The sequence below is a fragment of the Thamnophis elegans genome, chromosome 3, assembly GCF_009769535.1.
Source record: "Thamnophis elegans isolate rThaEle1 chromosome 3, rThaEle1.pri, whole genome shotgun sequence".
NCBI classification, from domain to species: Eukaryota; Metazoa; Chordata; class Lepidosauria; order Squamata; family Colubridae; genus Thamnophis; species Thamnophis elegans.
The window spans coordinates 5,136,294-5,158,449 of NC_045543.1; the positions used below are offsets into that span (position 1 = coordinate 5,136,294).

General features: G+C 40.8%; 1 protein-coding gene across 2 annotated transcripts in view; it reads left to right on the forward strand.

Annotated features, from left to right (window-relative positions):
• The window catches only part of TAF1B (TATA-box binding protein associated factor, RNA polymerase I subunit B), a 47,569-nt gene that overhangs the window by 3,161 nt on the left and 22,252 nt on the right, over positions 1 to 22,156 (forward strand). For both annotated transcript variants that reach the window (XM_032214480.1, XM_032214479.1), the window contains exons 3-8: positions 120 to 210; positions 1,388 to 1,485; positions 2,673 to 2,771; positions 4,836 to 4,959; positions 8,574 to 8,727; positions 10,223 to 10,322. In XM_032214480.1, the coding sequence (XP_032070371.1) occupies positions 120 to 210; positions 1,388 to 1,485; positions 2,673 to 2,771; positions 4,836 to 4,959; positions 8,574 to 8,727; positions 10,223 to 10,322 (666 nt within the window). The remainder of the gene's footprint in view (positions 1 to 119; positions 211 to 1,387; positions 1,486 to 2,672; positions 2,772 to 4,835; positions 4,960 to 8,573; positions 8,728 to 10,222; positions 10,323 to 22,156) is intronic.

A 22,156-nucleotide genomic window follows, 5' to 3' on the forward strand; every position in this document is an offset into this window, starting at 1 on the left:
ATCAAATACATGAATGCAATCTATGAACTTAAATACAGTAGTTGTAGACCTGGTCTTGTTTTTTTAACTGGATAATTTTGGGCATGTGTATTAATAATACATCTTTTCAAAACTTGCAGAAGACTAGAGAAGTTCAAACTGGTGATGTTATTACTAATGCAAGGGCACAGTCTATCTCTAGAGGATTAAGAAAAAGGAAGAATAAATTTGGTAAGATTTATTTTTTATCAGTTTGTTATAAAAGTATAAAATATTGATTTTTCTCATCATATACAGCTAATGCTGAGCAAGTTTACAGCCTTCTCATCCGATATGTTGTGCTTGTTTATGTCAGTTCTTCAGTGGGGGTAATAAAAACAATCTGTAGGTTATAAATTTATAATAAATATAATCTGTGGGTTATAGGTTTATTCGTAGCTGGAGTTTCAGCATCAGCTTATGAAACTAGACCAGGGCTACTAGGCTGTGGCCCATTGAGTACTGGCCTGTGCAAGCAGTGTGTGTGCATGTGGGGGTGTTTTTCACAAATGGCAGGTATATGCAGAAAACAATTCCCCCCTCCCCCCGGAAAATGGATTATCTCAAATCTTTTCAGTTGTGTTTTGGATTGGAATACAGGTAGTTACGATAGGAATAGGGCCTGGAACAGTCATTGCTAAATGATGCAGGGCATGTTGGCAGTCATGATAACATTATGGCAGCTTGCTACAACAACCAGAACTCAGGACCTATCAGAAGTCTCCCTTGGGCAAGTTTGAAAAGTCACTGAATAAGTGGTTGTAAGCTAAGGACCACCTGTGTTAGCTGAAACAGCACTGATCATGCTTTTCAGTTATTTCTATTGGAGCTGGGAACGGGGTGGTGCAAGGACCTTAATTCTTGATGGCTGAAGACTCTTCAAAGGCTTTAACTATAGATCAAGGTATCCTTCTGGACCACCTGCAGGTATAAGGTATAAGAGACACTGGTACATGGGTTCTCCTTTCTTCATGGTTGCTTTCAGATGTTGTTGGAAGGCAGAAATTGGGCTTAACGCCCCTGAGAAATACACTGCCATAAGGCTAGAAACTCTTGCCCCTTCTGTTTGAAATCAGTATGAATCTCCTGGATAAGATCGTCTGCCATTTTGGGATTGGGTATAACCAGTATGCTGATAATACACGTCATGTAGGATTTTTGGTATGATACAAAGGTGGTTTGTCATTGTCATCTTTTAGATCTATCTGGTAGGTAGATGTTGATTGTGCAATTTATCTTTTGTCTGTTTTCAATATTTGCCCCCTAGTAAGCATGTTTAAGAACCTATTCTTAAAGTTTCTAACTGATACAATTTGATCCCTGACAAATATAAGCTACTCATAAGATCTCACTTTTTCTTAATTTTCAGATAAAGGCTGGGAATGGTTTATATGTGAAGGTTTTCAGTATATTCTTCGAAAACAAGCTGAGGCGCTGCAATCTTTAGGAGTTTCTTCTCAGATTAAGGTATTTTGCTGTTTTCAGTAATGAAATTAATCGCGGTTTGCTTAAGCATTTGAAAAACAAAGTACTTTTCTGGGTTTACACAGTCTGCTAGACTATGGCTAGGTTCCTGCAAGATACACTAAGCAAACCGAAACATAAAAAGCCCAGGGTTTTTTTATATATATATAATATGGAATCTTGATTTAGAATAAGAAGGAAAAATCTCCCAAATATCTGTTATGCACATTTCAAGTAAGTGATATCCTGTAGGAACGCTTTATGTGAAGGATAAAGTTTTCTAAAAGTTTTTTGTTTGTATGATTATTATTATTTGACATTTGGGATGTAATATTGCATTTATTTATTATTAAATTTGGACATTGTCCAACTTACAGAAAACTCTGGGCGGCTTACAATAAAAACAGAAAGATCAGTCAATAAAAAAAGCATCCATGCCTGAAAAAATAAATAACTAAGCAGACACCAAACAGACAACAAAATACAATAATATTTATTTGGTCAGGTCCTGAGAAAACTCAGTTTAATTGATTGGAGCTGCAATGTATGTATTCTGGTTGAGCTCACTGGGCAGTCAGAAATTATCCGACACAGATCAATTCTCAAATAAACAGGCCAGGCCCATGAATTGAACCCAAAAGCCAGCTGGCAGCCAGTGCTGTTCCTGAAGCAGAGTTGATATATAACCAGAACATAACATGTCCATTGCTGTCTGCGCCATCACATTCTGGGCCAGCTGTAAAGTGATTTTCAAGGGCAGCCCCATGTAGAGTAATCTGTTTTGGTGATGGAGTTGTTGAGAGAGGGTTAGGACATGAGTAACTAAGGACCTCCCACTCAAGTGTGTCAACCTTTTAAAATTCATGGGCTAACATTTATTTACCAAACTTAGAGATCACCCATCTCATTTACAGAGTGACTCTGGGCAATAAAAATAAAAACAGAGATACTAATGCTTTTTGTGAGCTTATTACCCATCGCTATTTCTAACCAATTTGAATTATTGAGTGAGGAATATTGCAAACTAGCAATACTGTATATCCACTTTTTTTTCCTTTTTTTTCCTATATTAAAATATTAAAATCCATAGTTTAATCTGAGTTCCACCACATTAAAACCTCATCAAAATGGATAAATGAGAAAGCCTCCTCTGTACTGATATTAATGAATAATATGCTGGTTCTTATCAGGATGAAGTTCTGTATAATTTTTGGAGACGATATCTTCACAAGAGCAAACAGGGATATGGTGACAAGCCTCTCAGTGATGTTAGTCATGATATTTCATCTGTAAGTATAACATTCAAGAGAAATAATAACGGCCTTCTTTCCACCTATACAGTTATATAGCACTTATATACGAGCTGTGGTGGAGCAGTGGCTAAAATGCAGTATTGCAGACTCAAACTGCCAGCAGTTCAGCAGTTTGAGTCTCACCGGCTCACGGTTGAGTCATCCTTCCATTCTTCTTAGGTCAGTAAAATGAAGAGCCTGATCGTTGGGGGCAATATGTTGATTTTGTAAACTGCTTAGACCGGGCTGGAAAGCACCGTGAAGTAGTGTATAAGTCTAAGTGCTATTGCTATATAAACACATTCCATCCAACGCTTAAATTACAAATCACGCTTACCTCTCAGTTCCTTGAAAATGTACATTTGCTACTATATTTGATAAAATAAGCTAACTTTATAGTAAATTTTAGCAATTCTGAAATATTCTGGTTTCCAGAACATTTTCCTAAGTCTTATTGAATAATAGTTAAAATATGTGTTTCTAGAAGGTAAGCTATTCATTTGATGTAGCAAAAGCAGCAGTGCTTGTGATGTTTTCAAGTATTGACAGGTATTGAAGCACAACCTTTTGTGTACATCATCCGATGTAATTCATAGGTGGGTTGAAGTCCATGAAAATTTACATTGTTGCATAGTTTATCATCCTTTAAGATTCCATACTGCTTGGTGTTGCTTTTTAAATACATTGGTACTTTAGTGATGAAAGGTACAACGATGAGGTGGTCCTCAGTTAATTACCACTTGTTCAGCAACTGAAATTGTGATGGGGCTGAGCGTGAAGGGACTTATAACCAGTCCTCAAAGTTCTGGCTGTTCCAGCACCCTTATGTTCATGTGATCGTGATCCAGGTGCTTGGCATCAACTCACACTTAAACGATGATTGCAGTGTCCTGCGGTTACATGATTTGCATTTGTGACCTTTGCCAGCTTCCCACGAACTGAGCCAATGGAAAGCTGGCAGGGAAAGTCACAGGTCACTCCTGTAAATCGCTTCCTTGCTTTTCCTCCAGAGGAGGCGCTCAGGAATCTTGCGCTCCATAGCATGTGCCTAACCACCTACGCTCTGTAACTTACACATTCCCACCCTTGTGTGATGCAGCCCTCCTCCCATGCTTATTTACGCAGTTGCACAACAGCCTTTCCCATGCTGAACTTCATTAACCTTCTGGGGAAGCCAGCAGAGGATTTTGCAAATGGCGATCACGTGATCCCTGGGAACTTGGCAACCATTTGTAAATTCAAGGTACTAATTATGACCTTTAAAGCGCTCCATGGCTTAGGCCCAGGGTACCTGCGAGACCACCTACTGCCACCGGTAGCCTCCCACCGTCCAGTGCGATCCCACAGAGTTGGCCTCCTCAGGGTGCCGTCGGCCAGACAGTGTCGGCTAGCGACCCCCAGGGGGAGACCCTTCTCTGTGGGAGCCCCTTCCCTCTGGAATGAGCTGCCCCCGGAGCTTCGTATAATCCACGACCTCTGGTCCTTCCGACGCGCCCTAAAAAGTTGGCTTTTCCAGCAAGCCAGCCCGGCTTGAACAAAACAAAATAAATTATTGATCATTGTTAATTTTAATTTGCATTTTTTTAAAAAAAATGTTATTGTCAATTCTAATTGGGTTTGTTTGGGATATTCTATTTAATTTTTTTTAACTTTTGTATTATGTGTTTCTTTTAATGTTGTACGCCACCCTGAGTCCTTGGGAGAAGGGCGGCATATAAATCCAATAAACCTAAACCTAAATGCAGAAAACTTGCCAAGCACCCGAAATGCTAGTGATAGGATTTATATCAGCAATATTTTTTGATGTCTTTAGTTTTCCTAATATATAGCTTTGGTTGAATTGTTGATGGTTTTTGTTATATTTCTACTTGTATCTGGTAAGAAAATCAGTAAAAAGCAAGCAACTCATGGACAGTTTTAGTTTTTACAGAAATCATTCTGTATTGATATCTTGCTTAGCAAATTAAAGTTTTTGAATAATAAGTCTTGATTTAATAAAGAAGAAAGAATCCCTTTGAATTCTAGATTAACAATATTCTTATTCAACTATTTTTTAAACAGCACACAGACACTGAGACAGAAGTTGAAAGTACTAGCCCGATTAAGTTGATTTCTTCAAGAAGTGATATAGATGTGATATCAGAATTTAGCGCAGCTGCTTCTTCTTCTGTTAGTAAAGCATCAGGTAAGAGCAAATGTACCCTATTTAGTTCCTTGTGTAGTTATTTGAGGTACGAAAACATATTTCTATTTGATTCCTTTGGAGATTTAAGCAAACAGTCTTCATATCTATGTAGAAAAATTATAGACAACACGATCTAAGAATCCTAAGAAGAATGGGGGAACAAACACATTATACAGAAACAATTTTTTGATTGCCAGGCTGGCAATTCCTGTACGTTGCAGAAAGCTCCAGGAAAGTCATCTTGAGCAATATTTCCCCTTTAGAACTCTCTCAGTAGATTTAGACACACAATTCAGAGTATGGTCAATCTGTCTAGAGATGAAGGAAGACGTATTCCAACCCATTTGGAAGGCACGCGAGCACTGCTTGAACGGTTCCACCACAATACTGCGAAGCCCTTATCCGCGGAGACATAAGCGTGAGTGCTAATCCGCACCGTCGGAATCGCTAAAGCAAATGCGACCTTACCGCGCTGACATAAGGGCGGAGGGCAAATCCGCGCCTTCCGAAGCACTCAGCCTAACCTAACCCTAAAGCAAACCCCTAAACCTAATCCTAACCCTTACTTTAATTTAAATCGGCTTTCTGCCGCCGTGCTGTTTTAAAGCGCCCTTCTGTCGCCGCGCTGTTGTCGCGGCGGTGATGACGTGCAGTGATGACGTCGCGGCTTTAGCGACGCGGTTTTATCACCACTATTTTGACAAGCGCGGTTTTGTCGTGCCACGGCTTGAACAAGTCAGTTTTGTGGCTCACCTCGTTCTAAAGCAAATACCAGGAAGAAGATAGGTTTTATAGGTCACGCTGCCACCTGAAGGTGTAGTTTATTACATTGCCATCAGCTGCCCCAAAATGTGTGTTTTTACCTGTGTGTTTCATTTAATTGATAAATTATGCAGGCTGTCCAATAGGATTAACAAACAGTAGTGTAAAAATACATGTAAACCGTCTTAATTATTACTGTAGGAGTTCTAATAATATAATCTGCAAGACCGTCAACACTGTAATCGTTCTTTTTACTGTGTAGGTTGAATAAATTAGGATCTAGGTGTAAAAGTAAATTATATGGGTAAATATAATGCAGGGAAAATTAAATCTGAATCCTCAAAATGTTAATTTTATCTTTCCAATACTGTTCTTGTGGTTGGGAGATTTCTCTACCAGACAGGTGTTATGGGATCTTGGGTTTTTAAAATGTTTATTTAACTTAACAAAAATGACAAGTTGAAATTTTCCACCTGATGCAGGTGCGTAGACGTTTTTGGGAAGCACGTTAAATTTGTGGTTTGTCAAGACATATAGTATGTTGAATTAGATTTAGTGCTGGCTGTCTAATCTATTTTATATAATCTAGAACAAATAAAATGAAAGACTGTTGGCATGATGTTTTTAGCATGATGGCTACAAACGGAGCACAATTGCATTTTGAACCTAATCTGGAGTTAGTGATAGGATTTATATCAGCAATATTTTTAAGACACAGCCTGTGTGTAAAAAAAAAAAAGGCAGAACAGATCACTGAAAAGATTAACTGAGCTTCATAGTTTTTATTTTGTGAGTCATATATGCGTCATACCCAAAACAATTCTTATGGTTCCTTCTAGTTTTTAGAAGCCATGATCTAGAGAATATTTTCTTAGTAACTATATTCAATCTAAACAAAAGGGACTTTGTGTTTAAACAGAGAACAAGTAAAGGCAGATTGATATTGTGATAGAGCTGCTATTAATGGAGTTAATTAAATACATTGAAAATAAAACATATGAATAGGTTGCAATCGTCATTGCTAAATTTTGGAAAAAAATGGGAAGCTATATTATAGTCCCATTGAGATTTTGTAATATGTTTCCGGGTAAGATGTTGCTAGCTCTTAATTTGTTATATTTGTGTCCTGACTTTCATTCAAAAGCATAAGGCATAATGTTTCCTCCTCCTGTTTTTTACTCCCGCACCACCATGTGGTGTGAGGGACTTTGAACTGTAAGAGTCTGTAAAGACTCTTCCATTCCCCACTATCCTGCCAGAGCTGAAGAAGCTTCTTGGATGAGAAGTGAAACATCTTCAAAAAAACAAAACCAAGGAAGTCCAGTTGCTTACTGAAAAAGCAGCTTTGGGCTTGAACTGTAAGAGTAATCCATTGATTGAAGATGGACTAGAACATGGAGCTCCCTTAGTGAGGTGCAGTGAGGTTTATGGCTGGTGAGGCAGCAATTTTTTTTAGACTTGTGGACTTCAACTCCCAGAATTCCGCATCCAGGCATGCTCAGTTCCGATTTAAAGCAACCGCATTTGTTTTTCTCCTTTGCTAAATAAGTTTCCTTCTTTCTTTTTCTTCTCCCTTCCCCTCCTTCCTCCCTCTCTCCCTCCCTCCCCCCTCTCTCAAACACGCACACACACACACACACACACACACACACAGAGTTGCAGGAGGCATCTATATCAGGAATTTTTTGGCTTTTAACCCTTTCTTAACTCTGCTCGAGTGATCATAAAACGCCAGACTAGATAAGGCACGTCGTTCTCCTGCCGTGTAGAGGGCACTGTTTAGACGCTTTTTTAAACAGTTAAGCACTAAGCAGAGTCATCCATGGTGACTCTGCCAGCAACTAGCTCAGCCTTTTTCCTTTTACATTTTTTTTTTCTTTTCATGATGACAGTGGTGAGGCCCTGACTGCACGTCCCTGGGCTCCCTACGGTTAGACTTGTTAACGACTAAATTGCAATGTCTCTCAGTGTGATTAATATTAAATATGCCATAAGATACATAAAATATATGTTCAAACTAGTTATGGTAGAGGTTAAATGTACTGTATACATAAAAAAAAAACGAGCCTTGATAGCTAATTTGCTAAATTGGGCAATAGGAATACCTTCCAGATGTTTTGAACTAAAATTCCATTATTTCTGGTCTTTGATAAGGTCGCACTTCCTTCTCAAGTCTGATGCGCTATCTGGAAATTGTCTTGGATTCTCAGCTTACTCTTTCTATATGTAAATTAATTCACATACGCATGTCTTATAATCCATATATTTATTATAAAAGCTGTGTACAGGTATAATTTGGAAACATTATTTGTGTGATTTGTGTCTTGTTGATTGACTGTCCAATAGATCTCTCTGCAATTTCAAATAGGAGTTCCTAAGGTGGAACACATGCTAATTTTATAGTGCCTTTTACACTGTGGGTGCAGAGGCAAGAAAGAATTACTGCTTTTCCTCCTACTGATCTTACGATTGAATGCTCATATTTCATTGATGAAATGTTTCCTCCGCTGTATGCATATTAAATGATTATTTGTAGCTATAGCTATTTTTTTTAATTTTTGACCAATAAATACTTCTGATCCTTACTTTCAACTGTATAAATCAGTTTAATTGGCAATATGCAAGCTGTGTTTCAAGTGAAGCCGTGTAGGCTTAATTATGTGAATTAATCTTTAAAGTTTATGAATGCCCCTTTGCTATCCTACCTGCTTGGCTGAAAAAATTAAACCAGTGAAGAGATGCTAATGTGATCCTTTTAAAACAGGCATGGTGTGTTATTTCCGCAGCCTTTTTCAACCTGGATGCATTGTAGAAAAGTTAACTTTCTTTTTCTTATGAAACTCTTTTTGTAGCAAAATCGGGCTGGTCCGGATCCGTGGACGGCGGTTCATATTTACAGAAAAAGAAGAAAGGGGATCTGAGCTTGTCCATGCCGCTTACTCTGGCTTTCTGTTCTCTGGCATTGCTATGGCTGAGGGAATCCATTACATTAGCAGATCTTTTAAGGTAATAAAAATAACGTCTAAGATTAAGATTAAGATTTAGTTTATTTGTATGCCGCCCTTCTCCGAGAGGGACTCAGGGCGGCGAACAACTCAAAAGGGGAAAAAGGGGAGACAAACACAATACACGTAATTAAAATACACAAGAGTCATACAGCCATACAAGTCGAGAGGGGAGGGGAACTCATCAACCCCAGGCCTGCCGGCACAGCCAGGTTTTGACGGCTTTCCGGAAGGCCTGGAGAGAGGTGAGGGTCCGGATCTCCGCGGGGAGTTCATTCCAAAGGGCCGGAGCTGCTACAGAGAAGGCCCTCCCCCGGGTAGTAGCCAGATGGCATTGGCTGGTAGACGGAACCCGGAGGAGGCCGACCCTGTGCGATCTAACGGGTCTGTGGGAGGTAATTGGCAGCAGGCGGTCTCTCAAGTACCCAGGTCCAATACCATGAAGGGCTTTATAAGTTACGACTAGCACCTTGAAGCGTATCCGGAGACCGATCGGTAGCCAGTGCAGCTAGCAGAGGATAGGTGTAACGTGGGTGTACCGAGGTGCACCCACAATCGCTCGCGCGGCTGCATTCTGGATGAGTTGAAGTCTCCGAATACTCTTCAAAGGCTGCCCCATGTATGTCTAATAAATATTTGGGTTATAATCCTACTTCTACTTCTGCATTGAATGTACAGTGTTATGCATCAGGTAGAAAATCATTAGTTGCACTGAGTAAAACATGCCACTTCTTTATTCAGCTGTGAATTAGTAGATTTACAGTACATAAAATATTCTTTGATTGCCTTTTTAACTTACAGGATCGATTACAAATACACCTATGTGCTATTCAAACAAAATAGTTTGAACTAGTACTGGTCATTAATGGCAAACCCCAAGCAGGACAAAAGCGCCTTAATTTATCTTTGAAAAGGGGTCATTGAACTAATTCACATTTCTGCATTGCTCTGTCTCCAAATACTCATGCCTATATTGGCATGTAGAGCTATCTCAGCTTGTAGAACCCCTCTGGAATGAGCTGCCCACGGAGCTTCGTATAATCCCCGACCTCCGGTCCTTCCGACGCGCCCTAAAAAGTTGGCTTTTCCAGCAAGCCAGCCTGGCCTGAATCAAAACAAAACAAATGATTGATTACTGTTAATTTTAATTTGAATTCTTTTTTAAAAAAAATGTCATTGTCAATTTTAATTGGGTTTGGGATATCCTATTTAATTTCTTTTTAACTTTTGTATTATGTGTTTCTTTTAATGTTGTACGCCGCCCTGAGTCCTTGGGAGAAGGGCGGCATATAAATCGAATAAACCTAAACCTAGAATGCAGCCAGAAAGATTAACCCTGATAAGTTAAGATATTTCAATATAGTATTTATCATGCATTAGGGAATGTCAGAAACGAGCACATCTTTAAAAAGTTTATAAAACTAACATTTGTTAGTTTGTGTTGGGAACTAAACTGTAATGCATGTATTGATTTTGCTTTAATCTCCTTAACCCAGGTTGGTAATGGATGATCACATTCCTTACTTGAATGCTTTCAAAGAGTTCCCAGAGGAGATGAAAATGTATGGATCTGACTTTAAGATCTTTCGGGTGCAGGTGACTATGACTGATAACGTAATATATGAATATCCCTTAGGACTCTACTGCATTTTGGATTCAATTTCTAGGTGGCATTTCAGAGGGCACGGGGGGTAGGTTAAAATAGCTGATTTGATATTGAATTGAAAGTACCGCATAGTCATAGCAATAGCAATAGCAAGTTAGACTTATATACCGCTTCATAGGGCTTTCAGCCCTCTCTAAGCGGTTTACAGAGTCAGCATATTGCCCCCAACAACAATCCGGGTCCTCATTTTACCCACCTCGGAAGGATGGAAGGCTGAGTCAACCCTGAGCCGGTGAGATTTGAACAGCCGAACTGCAGAACTGCAGTCAGCAGATGTAGCCTGCAGTGCTGCATTTAACCACTGCGCCACCTCGGCTCAGTCATCTTTTTACAGGTTAGGTAAAGAGCCATGGTGGCGCAGTGGTTAGAATGCAGTGTTGCAAGCTAACTCTGCCCACAGCTGGGAGTTCAATCCTGACTGGCTCAAGGTTGACTCAGCCTTCCATCCTCCCGAGATCTGTAGAATGATGACCCAGATTGTTGGGGGCAATAAGCTGACTCTGTAAACCTCTCAGAGGTTATAGCTATAAAGGACTATGAAGAGCTATGCGAATACTGTTGCTGTTAGGGCACTTGGAACTGAGATATGTTTACAGCCATTTGCAGAGCCTGAGTGTGATTTATGATAGTTTTGCTGGAAGCAGACATTTATTTCTGGTTCTGCAAAAACCAGCCTTTAGTAAACAATGGGTTCACTTAATGACCATGACATTCATTTTACCACCACCCCTAAAAAGGTCATAAAATTTAATCTAGTCATTTGATCACCCTTTTTACAACTGTCAACAACTGATTTTGTTAACAATGATAATCTTTCAGTGTTCCTCTATGTCAGTGATAGTCCCTACCGCCCACTAGTGGGCGTTCCAGCTTTCATGGCGGGCAGGAGGGGTTTGCTGTAACTCTGCTTTATAAATTTTATAAAGTGAAGTTACTTCCCTACTTTATAAATCACCATTACTGTGGAACCGGTGGGCGGTTAGAAAATTTTACTACTAACAGAGATACAAAAGGGGGCTGTATGTATAAAAAGGTTGACTACCCCTGCTCTATGTGAATTATTTCTATTAGGTTTTTATATATCCAACTATTACTGAAGTGTATACTGGTTATATAACAAAATAGCAGAGTTGGAAGGACCTTGGAGGGCTCAAGCACGGAACCCTACACCATTTCAGACAAATGGCTGTCAAATCTCTTCTTAAAAACCTCCAGGGAGGGAGCGCCCACAACTTCTGAAGACAAGTAGTTCCGCTGGTTAATTGTTCTAAGGAAATTTCTCCTTAGTTCTAGGTTGATTCTTTCCTTGATTAGTTGCCATCCATTGTTTCTGGTCTTGTCTTCTGGTGTTTTGGGAAATAGGGTCACCCCTCTTTGTGGCAGCCCCTCAAATGCTATCATATCACTCCTGGTCCTTCTTTTCATTAGACAAGACATTCCCAATACCTATAACCATTCTTCCTAAGTTTTAGCCTCCAGTCCCCTAATCATCTTTGTTGCTCTTCTCTGCACACTTTCTAAAGTATTATCAGCATCATTTTTATAGTGTAGTTACTAAAACCGGACGCAATATTCTACTCTATGGTCTTATCAAGACTTTATAAAGCAGTACTAACACTTCACGTGATCTTGATTCTATCCCTCTGTTAATGAAGTCTAGGATTGCATTGGCTTTCTTGGTGGCTGCAGCACACTGCTGTCTCATATTTTAAGTCATTTTTGTCTACTAGGAGTCCTAGATCCTTCTCGCAGTTGCTTCTGTGACATGCATAAATCCCTATGTGTTGTAATTTATATACTGAAAACAAGGCAGAAGGGAAAAAAAAGATATTTCACCACAAAAGAAGGTTTATTGTGAAATCTGTGCATCAAAATCAAATTTGCATCATAATCTTTTAAGAAGGAAACTCATCCAACGAATGCAATGGAATCTTGCCAGGCTGAAGGATGTTAAATTGCAAAATGCAAATAGTACGGAAAATAATCCAAAAAAGTGATGAAGGTCAAGACTAGTATCCATAAAGCTACTTTGCAAGTTGAAACTTGGAAATTGATGTAACTCTCAGTCACTTCACTCGTAAGCCAACTCTAAAGGAAAACCTTTCTGCGGTCTACTTGAGAGGAGCAGCTAGCCTGAATAACATGAATAATCTCAATGATCTCTCCTTTGTTCTGGCGAGATTACACCAACTTGGATCCAGTGGCTATTCCATTTGCAAAACTGTATGACTAACCAATAGGTGAGCCGAGGTGGCGCAGTGGTTAGAGTGCAGCACTGCAGGCTACTTCAGCTGACTGCAGTTCAGCAGTCCGGCTGTTCAAATCTCACCGGCTCAAGGTTGACTCAGCCTTCCATCCTTCCGAGGTGGGTAAAATGAGGAACCAGATTGTGGGGGCAATATGCTGACTCTGTAAACCGCTTAGAGAGGGCTGAAAGCCCTATGAAGCGGTATATAAGTCTAATTGCTATTGCTAAATACAGCAAAGCAAAGGTGGCACAATGGTTAGAATGTAGCATTGCAGGCTACCTCTGCCAACTGTCAAGAGTTCAATCCTGACTGGCTCCAGGTTGACTCAGCTTTCCGTCCTTCCGAGGTCAGTAAAATGAGGACTCAGATTGTTGGGGGGGGGGGCAATATGCTGACTCTAAAACCATTTAAGAGTTGTAAAGCATTGTGAAGTGGTATATAAGTCTTAAGTGCTATTGCCAAGTGTTATTCTCTTGCTGTAGTGCATACAAGAAGTCAACTCATTACAACTTTGTTCATGTGGTTTTTGTAAAACTACAGGCAGTCTTTTTTTCAGTTGAGCCCAGCAACTCAAGTCATTAAGCAAAGCAGTCATTAAATCAAACCGCCACTGTACTCATGATCTCACTTCAACTTTGCTCTACAAGTCATCCTCAACTTGCCACCATTTATTTAGCAATTGTCTGAAGGTACAACAGTACTAAAAGAAATTACTTACGATTGGACCTCCACCCGTGTGACTGTTGCCGCATTCGCACAATCACGTGATTATGGTGCAGCGTCCTGGGTTACACGATCGCCATTTGCAACTTTCACAGCCGGTTTTCAAATAAGCGAAGTCAACGGGGAAGTCAGGAGGGAAGATTGTAAATCACGATCACGGGATGTCTTGTGTAGCGACTGCTGCAAAAGAGGTTGTAGAATGTAATGTCTCGTTTAATGACTGCATTGCTTACTGGTGAATTTTCCAGTCCCAGTTGTGGTTGTAAGTTGAAGGACTACTTGTACAAACTTGTGACGTTTGTAAATGCAAGGATTGGTCGTGCAGTTTCATTTTCATCCTCGTTGTAGCTCCAAATTGTTGCTAAACGAGGCAGTTGCTTAATAGGGACTATATATACAATATTCTGCCTGTCAATCCTTCAACAAAATGATTTGCTGAGGCTGTACAGACGATATCTAGTTTTCACCCACATTTCTTGGTTCATTCTTTCTCTTCCAGTAAAGCACCCATCCTCTCATTTATTCTGTTTATTTTTTTATAAGAATTCTACAACTGGCTGAACCTTCCATGCTACCTTCCTGTCCGTCAGAATCATTTTGTGTTACAGGTTCCTTACACTCACTTTCTCTACACTGAGTTGAGTTTTGAGAAGAAAAAGGATTGTTTGAAAATTATAAGAAAGCACATCTCTCCCCCCACCCAAAAAAGTCGATTCTTTTGCATGACCTGCTTCACCACTTCCAAAATTGAATCTCCCTGTCCAATGAAAGCATCTTGGGAAGAGTTGTTAAGACTCTTGAAAGTCAATCAGGCAGGCAGTTTGTCTCTATCTACCTACCTATGTACCTGTTGTGGGCCAGCAGGTGCCGTTGGAGCTGCCACCAGACTCCGACAGCGAGGGGCCCTCTGGAGGATGTGGAGGACCCTGGACAGGATTCCGACTCCGGGCAGGGTACAGAGAGGCTGGTTGGCCACCAGGAGGCACCTGAGCCTTGGACCAGTGGGGAGGAGACAAGGGAGAGTGAGCCGGAGGCCAGTAGTGAGTTGTTCCTGGATGCACGCCATCGAAGAGCTACTCGGTGTCAGGAACAATTACGCAATTACAGGAGGTGATTGCACTCAGCTGGTGGTCATTAGGCTCCTCTCCAGACTATAAAAAGCCACTTGTGCACACGGCCCTCTTTGCAGAAGTCAACACAGAATCGGATGTTGGAGAACTTTGTATTGGCAGGCTGGATTGCTGCCAAGCCTTATCTGTGTTTATTGCTGGCCAAGCTTGTCTGTGCTGGGTTACTGCCAAGGACCTGTTTTGTCTGTTAATTAAATGCTGTAATTTATCTCTGGCTCGGAGTGTGCTTTGGTGTGGAACGAGGGGGGTCAGAACACCTATCTACCTACCTACCTACCTACCTACCTACCTACCTACCTACCTACCTACCTATCATCTATCTATCTAACTAACTAACTAACTAACTAACTAACTAATTAACTAACTATATCTATCTATCTAACTATCTATCTAACTATCATCTAGATATCTATTATCTGTCTGTCTGTCTGTCTGTCTATCTATCTATCTATCTATCTATCTATCTATCTATCTATCTATCTATCTATTATAGTTGCCCATCTCATTAGAAGTGACTCAGTGGATGAGATGATACACTTTTTGTGGGGCAAACTCTGGCTTTGGCACTCTGTAACTCCAAACAGTTAATTAAACTGTTTTTCCCATGATATTTGACATTCCACTGGGATTTCAAACCTGACATTGACCCCTGGTGGTGGTGGTGGTGTGTGTGTTTTGTTGCTCTTTTTTAAAAAATCAATTCTTAACGTGTTATATAACCTATGTAGAGTCTTGATTTTGGTGGGCTATAAAAATGGTCAGATCTTAGGTCTATGTTAGAGTCCAGTTTGCCAGCATCTAGCTGAGTTTTTTCCCCCCAATACCTTCCTCCTGCTCCGAGTCAATAGCATTTAGCAAGTTAGGTCAATAGAGCATGATTGCCAGCTCAATGTGGGGTGGCTCTACGGAGATAAACAGGAAGTTCCGGGTACAGGTGTTTGTCATTTTAAATGTTTAAAGTTCTCCCTAACACGACATACTGTGCTCATTTTAATGAGATGCTTACGCGCTTTGAGCCTATCTGCATTTTGGGGCAGTGCTATTTTCTTGTAATGCCTATACGAGCTAGCAAGTTAAATAATCAGAATTCTGTTGTTGTTGTTTTCCCTCCTTTCATGCCATTTCATAACTTTCTCATCCGTCCAATTAATATTTTGGCACTTGAAGCACCTTTTTTGTATGTATTTTCAATTTTTTCTATTGTTGTATTTAAGAAATATATAGACCAGTAATGAAAGGAAAGACCCTTTATCTTCTGAGATTTATAATCGTCAAATCAGAAGGTGGACAAGGTAGCATTTCATTGTCTCTCTCTCTTGAAGCAACTTCAAAAATGACAGTGAGCAAGGGTGAGGCTCTTTAAAAAGAGCTGAGGAGGAAGTTCACTTCTGACATTTATTTTAATCAGGTTTATCATTGGAATCTGCTGTTGTGTAACAGAAACTCTTGCTTGTCCTTACCTGTTGAAGTGTTGCTTAATAGAGAAGGAAAATGGGTGGACTGAGACGTGTGTCCTTTTAATATCTATCTTTGTGTGTCTGAGGGAGTGATGCTACATCATTGCCTTAAAAACTGTTGTGGCTTTGTAGGCTTCCCAATATATTTGCTAGTTAAATAACGTTAATCCGAGCATTGTCAATAGCCAGTTATACAGTGGCTGCTACTCTAAACATCCATGTGGAATCTACATGTTTCCTCTGCTCACTAGAATTCATATGTGGTTGTGGTGGTAATTTAGAATTGCATGGCATAACTGATGCCCCTATACATCATCTCTTTCCTAATGGTGCGGATTGCCTAAGGCAGGGGGGTAGTCAACCTTTTTATACCTACCACCCACTTTTGTATCTCTGTTAGTAGTAAAATTTTCTAACCGCCCACCGGTTCCACAGTAACGGTGATTTATAAAGTAGGGAAGCCGATTAAATTTTAAAAAGGGAAATGCTTCAACATCGGACAAAACCCGTACCGCCCACCATGAAAGCTGGAACGCCCACTAGTGGGCAGTAAGGACCAGGTTGACTACCACCGGCCTAAGGGATCTGTGATTTGGATTGCAGAATTGAAGGCAACAAGGAAGCTTAGCATGTGAGGGACACAACGAGCCTTAAACAGAGCAGTTATCTTTTCATAGTGTGAGTTGGACCCTGATAGTCTTTCGTGACCCGTCAAAACCGCGGTCCACTAAAGCGCGCCCGATCAAAGCGCGAACGTGACGTCATCAGCAGCGCGACAAATAAAATTAAAAATAAATTAAATTAAAATTAAAATAAAATTAAAGCAAGCCGATTCATGTAAAGGTAAGGGTTAGGTTTAGGGTTAGGGTTAGGTTAAGGGTTAGGGTTAGGTTTAGGGTTACGTTAAGCGTTAGGGTTAGGGTTAGCGTTAGGTTAAGGGTTAGCGTTAGGTTAAGGGTTAGGTTTAGGGTTAGGTTTGGGGGGGTTAGGTTTAGATTTACGCGTTAATTTTAAGTTTACCGCTCACAGCGTGCTGTTTTCGTCGCGCTGTGATGACGTCACGTACGCGCTTTCGTCGAGCGCGCTTTAGTCTACCGCGGTTTTGTGGTGGAACCTAGTCTTTTGATACCTCTCATGACTGATGAAGCATCCCAATTAGGATGCAACATCTGCTCCAGATTAAAAACAAGAATGGGTTAAAAGTGGGGAGAGAGCAGACTTGGCTATTAAGATTATCATGCCCAACACAACTGAATTGCTTTTAAGTTCAACATTTCCCCCCCCCTCCAAACGTTGCTTTCCTTTGTTAAGCCTTGATCTGTATGAATTATGTTTGCTTCTCCCACTGTCATCTTCTGTCGCTTGCATTTCACTGGTATTGCCAGGACTGGTAATTTGTGACATTGAGAAAATTTTGTCAATGAGCTACTTCTCTCGCTCTTTGTACTATATATATTGCTTCTTCCTTGGAGCGATTCGGGATATTAAGCAGTTCTCCAAGTTAAGCAGTAGGTGTTTCGCCCACATAGTTGTTCTTTTCTACCCTCAGTTGTGCTTTAATAATCCATGGCACACCCTAAGTTGTTACATCGCGTGAGCACGTGCCTCCCGAGTCTTAGAAGGGTCTTCCTTTGCTTTCCTTCTCTGTATTCCTTAAGTAATCCATACCTGCTCTGTATTTAGCATTTTTAAAATAATCATATTGGACGATGAGAAACCTACAACAGTTTTCAATATTGAGCCAAATGTGACACAACATTTTTTTTAAAATAGTAAACAGTTTATTCATATGATGTTGTCTGGTTTTGTATACATTTTTTCCCCCATCATATATATGGCCTCCTGCCGATCACCTCCCATAGACCGATTCGATCACACAGGTTAGGTCTCCTCCGGATTCCATCTGCCAGCCATTGTCGGCTGGCGACTCCCCGGGGGAGAGCCTTCTCTGTTGCAGCTCCGGCCCTCTGGAACGATCTCCCCGTGGAGATCCGGACCCTTACTACCCTCCCGGCCTTCCGCAAAGCTGTTAAGTCCTGGCTGCTCCAGCAGGCCGGGGGGCTCTCGTAATATTCAGCCACCCGGAGATTGTGACTGTTGTATATTTTAATGTTGTTTGTGTATTATTCCCCCTCCCTTGTTTTATTGTAAGCCGCCCGGAGTCCTTCGGGAGTGGGCAGCATACAAATCAATAAAACTATAAACTAACTATAAACTAAACTATATATAAAAAGTCGGTGAATTCATCTTTGGAGTTTAGGTTATATTGGGAAAGAAGATAGAATTGTTCTCCCAGCAAGTTTTGTTCTGCCGGTAGATGAATCTCAATAAATGCAATATTTCAAATGAGTGGTTTTTAAAAAAAATATTCACAGTCCCACTGAGAGAGGAATTAACCCCCGTGCCAAAGGGCCTATCATATTATTGTGTTGTGTTTTGGTAGTTGTCGTAAGCAGCATTGGTTTTTAGGAAGAAGGGAAATAAAAGCAAACTATAGAAAACATGACATGTCATAAATAAAACAGGTCAATCAAAATTATCTCAAGATTGTCAGTATTTGTTGTAAGGCATTTTGAAAGCATCACATTGCACAGGGTAAGGCAATATTAATGTTTTATGTTTAGCCTTTTTTATCAAATCAAAATAAAGATGTAATTAATTTTAATATCATGTAAGGTCACGAAATATTACGGGATTCTCACTTTGGGGTTTGTAGCACTTTTGGGATTCTTTTTTGTCAAGTACATTGTAGGTGGTATGAGAGGCTATTTATGCAATCATGACATCTGCTCATTTCTCTTCTTCCACTGTCATTGCTAATGAGCCACATTTGCGAAGCCTTACAAATATCTGCCAAACCTGTTTGGCCAGATTAAATTGTATGACATGAAAAAATGTATACATACCAAACGTAGCTCTGTATTACAGTATTTTCTAAGCACTGAAGGTGGTGTCATGAAGCTCATTTTTGCCTCTGCCCAGTTCCCCCCCCCTCCTCCTTTTTTTTTGCTTGTTTTTGGGGTGGAGGGAGTAAGAATGGGGAAGGTGCAAACTCTTCATTTGTTTGAAACCTATATTCATGCGTTATGTTGAACACATCCCTTCCTGATAGCAATTGTGGATTGATTTTAAGTCAAGGAGGTAGTCCCCGACTTACAACCATTCATTTAATGATCATTCAATGTTACAACTCTGGAATAAACTGCCCCCAGAGATCCGGACCCTACCCACTCTCATGGCCTTCCGTAAGGCTCTTAAGACCTGGCTATTCCGGCAGGCCCCGGGCTGTTGAACTCATGTTTGAGTTCCAGCCCCAATTAGACTGGGTGTATGTTGTGGTCTTTTTAACTATGTTTTTTGTGTTTTTAAACTTCTATTTTAATTGTATTGTTGTAAGCCGCCCGGAATCCTCCAGGTGGAAGAGCCGAGGTGGCGCAGTGGTTAAATTCAGCATTGCAGGCTACTTCAGCTGACTGCTAGTTCGGCAGTTCGGCTGTTCAAATCTCACCGGCTCAAGGTTGACTCAGCCTTCCATCCTTCCGAGGTGGGTAAAATGAGGACCTGGATTGTTAGTTAACAACTGCAATGATTCACTTAACGACTGTGGCAAGAAAGATCATAAAATGGGGCAAAATTCATTAACATCAGAAATTTGGGGCTCAATTGTGGTCTTAAGTTGAGGACTACCTGTACTTAAGTTACATTTTTTCCAACATATAGTAACTATGCTGATGAATGGAAAAAGAGAATAATGCTATAGGTTTAAGGACTTCCTAAAAGAATGTCACTGTCTCCTGGTTTTTAAGTACAACTTCAAAGTTTGAATCCATAAAGCCTTCTATGGCTTGGGATCTAGGTTACTGAAAGACCACTTTAATATACGCAGACTTCTACAGTAAATGTTTAAAAAAGAAAAAGATGGAGAAATCTATTCTCTTATTCCAAACACTTGCCAGGAAGGGAAAGGAGTATAAGGTTTATTATAATCTTATACCAACCTGCATGCATAAAATACACATACAATCCCCCGTAAAAGTAACAATAAAGGATAAAAGGAGGGTGAATTAGAGCTGAGATTAAAATTAACATTAATGATATTAGAGGAATTCAGTTGTGGTGGGCAATATTTGCAGCCTCATTAGCAATAGCAATAGCAGTTAGACTTATATACCGCTTCATAGGGCTTTCAGCCCTCTCTAAGCAGTTTACAGAGTCAGCATATCGCCCCCACAGTCTGGGTCCTCATTTTACCCACCTCGGAAGGATGGAAGGCTGAGTCAACCTCGAGCCGGTGAGATTTGAACCGCCGAGCTGCAGAACTGCAGTCAGCTGAAGTAGCCTGCAGTGCTGCATTTAACCACTGCGCCACCTCGGCTCCATTCTCAATCGTATAGTGATGGTGAACATTTTTTGCCTTGGGTGCCAAAAGCATACACACGTGCGCTCACGTGCCCACCCCAAAAATTTAATGCCCCCCTGCACCAGGCCCCCTGCACATGCAATGTGTGATCCTGCTCCGTGCATGCGCGCACAGGTTTTTTTGGAGCCTTGGGGGGGGGGCAAAAACAGCCTCTCCCTCCCCCCAGAGACCTTCTGGAGGCTGGAAACTGCCTGTTTTCCGACTTCCGGTGGGCCCAGTACGTCTGTTTTTCGCCCTCCTCAGGCTCCAGAGGCTTTCTAGGAACCTGGGTAGGGTGAAAAACAGCCCAACACGCAAACCGGATTAGCATTGTAGTTTTCAACAGGCCAGCTTGGAGGAAGGGAGATGGGATGGATGCCTCCTGCAGCACCTTGCTGGCCAAACCGGGTTGGGGGGAACTGTATGCATCCCCCCCCCCCCCCGGCACCCCATTTTTGGCCAGGACAGCCTCCTGCAGCACTCTGCTATTTTGGCCAAGGAGAAATAATTAAAAAAAACATCATCAATATATCAGTGGAAAGAAAACCTCCAGAAATATCCATATTAGAGAGAAATTAAAATATGATTTGGTTAACCATTCTGGGATTGAATGTAATGAGGAAAAATGGTATATTGCCACATAAAATATAGGAATATTTTGAAAGTTAATTAAGAGTTGTAAAGAAAAGTTGGTTCTTAAAAGGATCAGTATACCTAATTACAAAACAGCCGTGTATCATTTGAGCACTTCTGACTTTTGATGTTACATAGTTCATGCAATACAATACAATACTTGAGAGACCGCCTCCTGCCAATTACCTCCTCACGACCGATTAGATCACACAGATTAGGCCTCCTCCGAGTTCCATCTGCCAGCCAGTGCCGACTGGCAACTACGCGGAGGAGAGCCTTCTCAGTAGTAGCTCCGACCCTTTGGAACGACCTCCCCGTGGAGATTCGTACCCTCACCACCCTCCAGACCTTCCGCACAGCCCTCAAGACCTGGCTATCCCGCCAGGCCTGGGGTTAAAGATTGGGATCCGTCCCCACCCGAATGATGAATGAATGTTGCTTCTATTTTTAATTATGTATTGTCTGTATATGTCATTACGTGTATCCCCTCCCTATAGGTTGTAAGCCGCCCTGAGTCCCCTCAGGGAAAAGGGCGGCCTATAAATTAAAAAAGAAAAAAAAATACAAGCTGCCTTCTATTTCATCAGGCTCATGAGCTACAGAAAAATAAGATTACAATGACATGCATAGCAAAGGAATTTTAATCTGATCTATACTTTACAGTGTGAGCTTTAAGTCACAAAGTCATTTATTCTTTTGGGTGTAAGTGTTAAATCTGGTGTAATCATCGATGATATTATCAATACACTTTTTCCTAATTGTCAGCCGACTGCACCACAGCTTTCTATAGATGGACTTTTCCAGTACTACAATAAATAAACATATCCAAGGACCAGTTTGGTGTAGTGATTAAGGTGTCAGACTAGAAACTGGGAGTCCTAGTCTTGCCTTGGGCACAAAGTCAGCCGGGTGATATTGAGCAGTCACTTTCTCTCAGTCCTAGGAAGGAGGCAATAGCAATCTCCTCCTAAAATCTTGCCAAGGGAACTATAAGGATTAGTGCAGGCAGTTGCCACAAGTCAACACTGACTCAAAGGCACAAAAGAATAAAAACAAAGAAACATTCATAGGGGGACAAAAGTGGTGTTTCTGTAAGGAAAAAAATAAACATTGGTTCAAGGCACAAGGAAACGGAATACTTTCCTTTGAGCCAAGACCCTGGCATTTTCCCAT